The sequence below is a fragment of the Otolemur garnettii genome, unplaced genomic scaffold (assembly GCF_000181295.1).
Source record: "Otolemur garnettii isolate 467f Iridium unplaced genomic scaffold, OtoGar3 scaffold00001, whole genome shotgun sequence".
Taxonomy (NCBI): domain Eukaryota; kingdom Metazoa; phylum Chordata; class Mammalia; order Primates; family Galagidae; genus Otolemur; species Otolemur garnettii.
This window is the reverse complement of record NW_003852396.1, coordinates 30,503,187-30,512,278: the sequence shown is the minus strand read 5'-3', so window position 1 is coordinate 30,512,278 and position 9,092 is coordinate 30,503,187. Positions and strand designations below refer to the sequence as shown.

The 9,092-nt window shown below is 40.8% G+C and overlaps 1 protein-coding gene across 1 annotated transcript in view; it reads left to right on the top strand.

Annotated features, from left to right (window-relative positions):
• The window catches only part of NUP98 (nucleoporin 98), a 143,725-nt gene that overhangs the window by 124,794 nt on the left and 9,839 nt on the right, over positions 1–9,092 (top strand). Inside the window, exons 28-29 of the mRNA XM_023514294.1 lie at positions 4,068–4,289; positions 7,638–7,879. Of these exons, the coding sequence (XP_023370062.1) occupies positions 4,068–4,289; positions 7,638–7,879 (464 nt within the window). The remainder of the gene's footprint in view (positions 1–4,067; positions 4,290–7,637; positions 7,880–9,092) is intronic.

The window sequence follows — 9,092 nt, the reverse complement described above, 5'->3', positions numbered from 1 at the left end:
AGAGTCTCAGGCTGTTGCCCTGGGTAGAGTGCTAGAGTACCATGGCATCATAGCTCACAACAACCTCCAACTCTTGGGCGCAAGAGATCCTCTTGCTTCAGTTTTTCTATTTTAATAGAGACAGGGTCTTACTTTGTTCAGTCTGATCTCAAAATTGGGAGCTCAAGCGATCCACCCACCTTGGCCTCCCAGAGTTGTAGGATTATAGGCGTGAGCCACCTCACCGGGTCTAGTTTTATTCATATTTTTAACAGAGCAAATGAAAAGTTTTACATTTTTATGAGGTCCAATTTATTATAATTTTTATACTGCACAATTTAATAGATATAGGCCTATTAAAGTTTTCTGTTCACAAGTCAGTTTTTGATAATTTAAAGAATTCTTTTCACCAAATTTATTAGGATAAAGTTATTCATAATGTTTCCATAATTTTCTTTTTCTTTTTTTTTTGAGACAGTCTTATTTGGTCACCCTTGGTAGAATGCCATGGCATCTTAGTTCACAGAGACCTCAAACTCTTGGGTTCACGTGATCCTCTTGCCTCTGCCTCCCAAGTATCTGGGACTACAGGTGCCTGCCATAGCACCTGGCTATTTTTAGAGACGGGGTCTCGCTGTGGCTTAGTCTGGTCTTGAATCTGTGAGCTCAGGGAATCTACCTGCCTCAGCCTCCCTAGTGCTGGGATTATAAGCGTGAGCCACCGCACCTGGGCCCTCTTTTTCTTTTTAAATATTTGTAGAATCTCTAACAGTGTCTCTTTACTTCCCCTATTGGTAATTTGGGTCTTTCTTTTCTAGTCTACCTAGAGTTTAGCAATTGTATTCACCCACTCAGAGAACCAGCTTTTGGTTTTAGTGGTTACCTCTGCAGTTACCAGCCCCAAATGGATCATAGACCTAAATGTCAAACTTGCCTATAAACTATCTAGAAGAAAACAAAGCAGAAAATTTTTGCAGCTGTGGCTTAGGCAAAGGTTTCTTAGCTAGACATCACATAATTCATGTAAGAAAATAATTGGTAAATTAAACATTAACAGAATTTAAAACTACGTCTCATTGAAAGGCTATCAAGAGAATAACAAGAGAAACTACAGGCTAGGTGATACCTGTGACTCATATCTGATAAAGGACTTGTATCCAAAATAATATAACTCTGAAAAATTAATAATAAGAAAGCAAACATTTCTATTTAAAAATTGGATAATATACAGATGCCTTGTCAGAGAAGACTCAGATATCAAATAAGCCCATAAAGAGATATTCAACATCAGTAGCCATCAGGGAAATACAAATTTAAACCATCATGGGATACTATTTCCCACCTGTTAGAATGGCTGAAAATTTAAAAGTCTTTCTCTTCCAAGTGTTAATCTGGATGTGGAGCAACTAGAATTCGTACACACTGGCTTGGTGCCTGTAGCTCAGTGGATACAGCACCTGCCATATATACCGGAGCTGGTGGATTCAAACCCGGCGTGGGCCTGCCAAAACAATGACAACAATAAAAAATAGCCTAGTGCTGTGGCAGGCACCTGTAGTCCCAGCTACTTGGGAGGTTGAGGTAAAAGAATTGCTTAAGCCCAAGAGTTTGAAGTTTCTGTGAAGGGTAATGCTACAGCACTCTACCGAGGGCGACATAGTGAGACTCTGTCTCAAAGAAAAAAAGAAAATAGGGGCAGCGTCTGTGGCTCAAAGGAGTAGGGCACTGGCCCCATATGCCATTGGGGGCGGGTTCAAACCCAGCCCTGGCCAAAAACTGCAAAAGAAAAAAAAAAGAACAGAAAATGGAATTCCTACACACTGCTAGTAAAAAAAAAAATATATATATATATACACACACACACACACACACACACACATATATATATATATAATAAATTAATGATGCAGCCACTTTGAAAGCCAGTTTGGCAACTTTTTATAAGTTAGGCATATACCTACCATAAGTTATGGCCATTCCATTCCTAGGTATGTAATTACCCAACAGGAAGGAAAACATATGTCTGTATATGAATGTTTATGGCAACTTTACTTACAAAGTTTACTTCCCAAAATGGGAAGAAACCAAATTTCTGTCAAGAGGTGAACAAGTTGTGGTCCATTATATTGTGGAATAAATGCTATTCAGCAATAAAGAGGAGTGGAACTGTTAGTGTATGCATTAGCATGGGGAATCACAAGATATTGAAAGACGATAAGGCTTAAAAGGATACCCTATCAAAGTATTTACTATATGATTTCAATTTATATAAAGTTCTATGAATTGATAGCAGATCAATTGCCTGGGAAAGGGTGGAGGGACATAAGGAAACTTTTGGAGATGATGGATATGTTTATTTTCTGAATCATGATTTTACAGATGTCTACATATGTCAAAACTTGTCAAAATTGTGTGTTATATGTCAGTTTTTATGTCTATAAAAGAAAGGCTATCTCAGAGTGCTGGAAATGGAGAGTGAGAACAAAGCCAGAATGAGATAGTAAACATAGCCTTGTTCTCATGAAAAATAGAGTTGCAATGACTAAAGTCCTTGGATAAAATTCACACCCTATCTCTTAAAAAATGGTCTAGAACTGTACTATCTAATAGAACAGCCACTATTTACATATGGATATCTTAATTTGAATTAAGTTAACATTTACTCATGCTAGCTACATTTCAAGTGTTTACTATCCATATGTGGCTAGTGTCTATTAAATTAGCTGAGGCAGATTCTAGAACTTTACTATCTCATGTTCTGTTCACTAGCACTGTTCTAGAAAAACTTGACTCATTACTGAGGGAGATGTTAAGAAATTGTAAAATGTCTGAGATCCTGAGGAAAAGTTATTGGTCTGTAAGATTTAGATCTTTAAAACTTGCAGGCACAGGGTCTTAGTTAATACTCATCTTACATCTGGGATTACAGGCTACCATTTTATCATATAAACTGGTTCAGGGCCATTGAAATCCCTGCGCCGCCAGCAGAAAAAAAGTAAAATATCTCTGCAGGGATACTTCCAAATCCAGGGGACCTGGATTCCTGTATAAAGAATAATACCGACTAATGACAAAATCAAAGATAAAAATTTGAAACCAGAAAAGGAAATAATCATCATGAAGACCACTTAATTGTTCAAACAAATAGGAGAATTAGCACACAACCACTTTAGGTTGATAAAACAATCTGAAAGATACTAAGGTAAATACGAAGGTTTTCTTTTTTTTTTTATTTGAGAGTCTCAGTATGTCACCCTCAGTAGAGTGCCCTGGCATCACAGCTCACAGCAACCTCTAACTCTTGAGGTTAAGCAGTTCTCTTGCCTCAGCCTCCCAAGTAGCTGTGACTATAGGCGCCTGCCACAATGCCCAGCTATATTTTGTTGCAGTTGTCCTTGTTTAGCTGGCCCGGGCCAGGTTTGAACTCGCCAGCTTCAATGTACATGGCTGGCACTGTAACCACTGTGCCACAGGCACCAAAGCCAGTGAGTATGTTTTTTAAATGGTTAAGAAAAGCAATGCACTGCTCAGTGCTTATAGTGCAGTGGTTACGGCACCAGCCACACACACAGAGGATGGTGGGTTCAAATTCAGCCTTGGCCAGCTAAACAACAATAACAACTGTAACAACAACAAAAAAATTATCCAGGCATTGTGACAGGCCTCCGTAGTCCCAGCTACTTGGGAGGCTGAGGCGAGAGAATCGCTTAAGCCCAAGAGTTCTAGGTTACTGTGAGCTGTGACACCACAGCACTGTACCAAGAATGACATAATGTGAGACTTTGTCTCAAAAAAAAAAAAAAGTAATAGACTATAATGAGAGGATGGATGGGTTAGGATTTTGAATGCTCTGTATATCAGGATGGTAAAATGTATATGCCGAACCAATACCTACCAACAAACCGATTAGTAAAAAAGGTGACATGTTTCTTCGTATTGTCTAAAATCTCAGTGGGAAAGAAGGCCTGTAATGATTTTGACCTCATGTTCTTTTATTGTCTTCTGAGACATAACCAGAATAGTTAACCTGTCGGTGTAGAAAGTCTGCTGGCTAGATACGGTAATTCTCAAAACATTCTTCTTTGCAGACATTATGATCTCAACCAGCTGTTAGAGCCTCGAAGCATAACCGCAGATCCTTTGGACTACCGCCTAAGCTGGCACTTGTGGGAAGTATTAAGGGCTCTTAACTATACCCATCTCTCAGAGCAGTGTGAGGGTGTGCTGCAGGCCAGTTACGCTGGCCAACTGGAAAGCGACGGGCTCTGGGAGTGGGCCATCTTTGTCTTCCTGCACATTGACAACTCAAGGTGAGTGAGAAGCCATTGAACCCATTGGGTGTACGTACTACTCTGGGTCAATGCCAAAGGAATTAATTTAGGATAAGTATTCTATCCAGGCACATAAACGTCAAGGCAGTTAAACCCTCAGCCCACACTATCTCTGTGTTCATGTGAAGCAGTTAAAAATGAGACTGTGTGTTATTAAATACCAAATTACAATATTTATCACAAGGCCTCTCAGCAGTCTGAGAAATGAAAAGAGATCTCTGTGAGTAGCAATGATCAGAGAAAGTTTAGAGATAAAGAGTCAAAAAAGGGCAGCGCCTGTGGCTCAATGGGTAGGGCACCAGCCACATATACTGAGGGTGGAGGGTTCAAACCCAGCCCTGGCCAAACTGCAACAAAAAAAAATAGCCAGGCATTATGGCAGGTGCCTGAAGTCCCAGCTACTCTGGAGGCTGAGGCAAGAGAATCACCTAAGCCTAGGAATTAGAGGTTGCTGTGAGCTGTGTGACACCACGGCACTCTACTGAGGGCGATAAAGTAAGAGTATCTCTACTAAAAAAAAAGAAAATGAGTCAAAAAACTGGGTGGTGGCTCGGCACCTGTGGCTCAAGTGGCTAAGGCACCAGCCACATGTACCTGAGCTGGCGGGTTCAAATCCAGCCCGGGCCTGCCAAACAACAATGATGGCTGCAATCAAAAATAGCCGGGCGTTGTGGTGGGTACCTGTAGTCCCAGCTGCTTGGGAGGTGGAGGCAGGAGAATCGCTTGAGCCCAGGAGTTGGAGGTTGCTGTGAGCTGTGATGCCACATCACTGTACCTAGGGTGACAGCTTGAGGCTCTGTCTCAAAAAAAAAAAAAAATCAGGTGGGGCCTGTGGCTTAAAGGAGTAGGGCGCCGGTCCTCATATGCCCAGGTGGGCGGGTCCAAACCCAGTCCTGGCCAAAAACTGCAAAAAAAAAAAAAAAAAAAAAAAGTCAAAGAATCTGTAAAATTAGAATAAGAAATAATGATGTGAAAATGGAAGTATATGCCCAAGTGAAGTGATAGTCTTAATAACTTAGGTATAGGTTCATATACATGTGGCATGTTTGAGAATTATACAGAAGTAGTGTTGGCTGAGCTGTCAGTGGATCTATGACACTGATTTTATGGATTGATAGAAAGTCCCTGCTTTTTCTAAATCTCCTGCCTAGCTCCTCTCGCCATCTATTGCCACCAACCTGCCCCTTAAGTAATGGCACGATGAGGTTTCCAACTCACTTCTAGAGTTTATGCTCTTAATCATTATGCTGCATGTAATGGTTTTTTTTTTTTTTTTTGAGACGGAGCCTCAAGCTATCCTCCTGGGTAGAGTGTCATGGCATCACAGCTCATAGCAACCTCCAACTCCTGGGCTCAAGCGAGTCTCCTGCCTCAGCCTCCCAAGTAGCTGGGACTACAGGCGCCCGCCACAACGCCTGGCCATTTTTTGGTTGCAGCCATCATTGTTGTTTGGCGGGCCCGGGCTGGGGATTCGAACCTGCCACCTTGTGTATGTGGCTGGCGCCTTAGCCACTTGAGCCACAGGTGCCGAGCCATGTAATGGTTTTTAATCTGTGAAATCATAACAAGTCCCTACAGAAAAGTGACTGTGGGATTAAAAGAGTAAACATACAAAACATCTAGTATAGGCTTCTCGTTAAACCAGTGGTTCTCAACCTTCCTAATGCTGCAACCCTTTAATAGGGTTCCTCATGTTGCAGTGACCTCCCCAACCATAAAATTATTTTTGTTGCTACTTCATAACTGTAATTTTGCTACTGTTATGAATCGTAATGTAAATATCTGATATGCAGGATGTATTTTCATTGTTACAATGGGGTCACGACCCACAGGTTGAGAACTGCTACATTAAGCACTCTCTCTTATGTCTTACTTCTTAACAGGAACTGAAATGACCCCAGACTATTCCTTTGAGTTTATTTAAATGTACTCATGAGAGATTTCACATGCTAAAGGCCAGCTGATAAGATGACTAGTGTTTTAGAGTTGGCTATGGGGAAGGAGATCCTGTTTCCTGAAAAAAGTATTAAAAAGGAGGCAGCTTTGCTGAGATTGGGAGTCTCTGAGTAGCCTAAAAGTTTATAAAAGAGTCCAAGATGAGGTGACTAGTTTTGGTTCAAAATTAAATGATTATAGGTAGAGCAAAGTTGAGACCAGCCTGAGTAAGAGCAAGACCCTATCTTGACTAAAACATGGAAAAATTAGCCAGGTGTTGAGGGGGGCCCTGTAGTCCCAGCTACTCAGGAGGCTAAAGCAAGAGGATTGCTTGAACCTAAGAGTTTGTGGTTGCTGTGAGCTATGATGACTCCATGGCACTCTACCCAAGGTGACAGAATAAGACTCTGTCTTTAAAAAAAAACAAAAAATTTTTCTGGCAAAGACAAAGACTAGTTTTCTGTCCTAGGCATAAAAGGACTCTCCTCAGGGTGCCTTAATCTACACATAGAGAGTAAATTAAGAAGGCTGATGGCCTGATAAAAGAAAGACCTAGAAAAGACATTAGCTTTAGAAACTACAATAGAACCTCTCTAAATTGACTGCCCGAGGACTGTAACAAACAGGTCAACATATAGAGGTGGTCAGCATAAGCAACTAGCCTTCTGTACTGATGTGTCCATGTGGTGCTTGTGTGGTCTATGAAAATTAGGTTAATTTAAGAAGGCAGTCAGTGTTGGGAGGTGGTCAGCTATGGAGATTCTTCTGTATTGTTTGCTCATACTGACCATGTAGTAGAAAGGGAAAAGGAGAAGATTAGAGAAATGAACTTAGCATGCCTTTTCACTGAATCAGAATTCTCCCTATCCTGATTCTTGGTATTATAGGTGGTGACAAGGAAATGTTACTAGATAGGAAATAAGAGATCTTAACTAGGGGAAGTCTTTTCTAGGCATTGGCATTCCCCTAGGGTATTAAACTTCCCAACTTTTTTTTTTTTTAAATTGTCGAGGATTCATTTGAGGGTACAGAGAACCAGGTTACACTGATTGCATTTGTTAGGTAAAGTCCCTCTTATAATTGTGTCCTGCCTCCAAGAGATGTGTCACACACAGTGACCCTCCACTCCCCACCATGTACTAGGGTCATCAGTTGTCCTCAACTTTCCAACTATCTTGACTTTGGAAATTTAATATGCTTAGAATTTCATTTTTTTCAAAAAAAAATTGCTGGTCTGATGGCATTTTGTTTGCTTTAGTCAAGTGAAGTGATTCACTAAGAATTTATATCTGCTGTTTGAGATTCTGCCTCAGGGGTTCATCTAAGCTTTCTGGGACAACCTTCTCCATGAATGAGGATGGGAGTTAATCTAGTTTATCTCTCTTCATACAGCATGCGTGAAAAGGCTGTTCGAGAGCTGCTTACCCGGCATTGCCAACTATTGGACACCCCTGAGTCTTGGGCTAAGGAGACTTTCCTTACCCAGAAGCTTTGTGTGCCTGCTGAGTGGATTTATGAGGCCAAAGCGGTACGGGCACACATGGAATCTGACAAACACTTGGAGGCCCTCTATTTATTTAAAGCTGGGCACTGGAACCGCTGCCACAAACTCATCATTCAGCACTTAGCTTCTGGTAAGTGCTAGCATCCACATCTGGAATCACCCCCAAATTCTGCCAACCTCTGCACTCCCATGATGGGTCAGGCCAAAGTGATACTCAGTACAGGACACGGCACTTAAATCAAAGTTCTCTGCAGAAGTGGCCTGGCCAGGATGAGAGGTTAGAGGGACAAGGAAGGTGGCAATAACATTTATTACCAGAAATATCCCTGACATGTACTAATTTTATTAAACTCTTTGTTTATGAAAATGTTATTCAACAATGCAAGGAATACCTACTTGAAGAATTAAAACCAGATATTCTTCAAATTTTACTTTGGATTAGTTCAGAATATAAGTATACCTTGTTTAATTGTGTTTTACAGATTTTTTTTGTTTTAACAAATTGAAGGTTTGTTAAAACACCAGGTGCTCGCTTCATTTCATGTCTCTGTAACATACTGGGGATTCCTAAAATATTTCTAACTTTTTTATTATTAATTTGTCTACTGTATTTATCTAATCTATGATATTTGATGTTACATTATAATTATATTGGGTCATCATGAACCATGCACTTAAAAGATGGGGAACGTAGTAAATGTGTGTGTTCTGACTGCTCCAATAACTAGCCATTACCCATCTCTCTCTTCCTCTCCTTGGGCCTACCTATTCCCTGAAAGATAACAATATTGAAATTAGGCCAATTAATAATACTACAAGTGGCCTCTCAGCTTTCAAGTGGAAAGGAAGAGTCACACTTTTCTCACTTTAAATCAGTTAGAAATGAGTAAGCTTAGTAAGAGAGTCATGTCGAAAGCCAGTATAGTCTGAAAGGTAGGCCTCTTGTACCAAATAGTAGCCAAGTAAAGGAAAAGTTCTTGGAGGAAGTAACAAGTGCTACTCTAGTGAGCACATAAATAATAAAAAAAAGTGAAATAGCCTTATTGTAAATATGGAGAAGATTATAGTGTTCTGGATAGCAGATCAAACCAGCCATGATGTTACCTTGAGACAAAACCTAATCCAGAGAAAGGCCCTAACTCTCAATTCTATGAAGGCTGAAACAAGTGAAAAAGCTTCAGAGAAACGTTTGAAGCTAGCAGAAGTTGGTTCATGGCTCGGCGCCTGTGGCTCAAGTGGCTAGGGCGCCAGCCATGTACACCCAAGGTGGCGGGTTCGAATCCAGCCCGGGCCTGCCAAACAACAATGACGGCTGCAACCAAAAAATAGCTGGGCACCTGTGG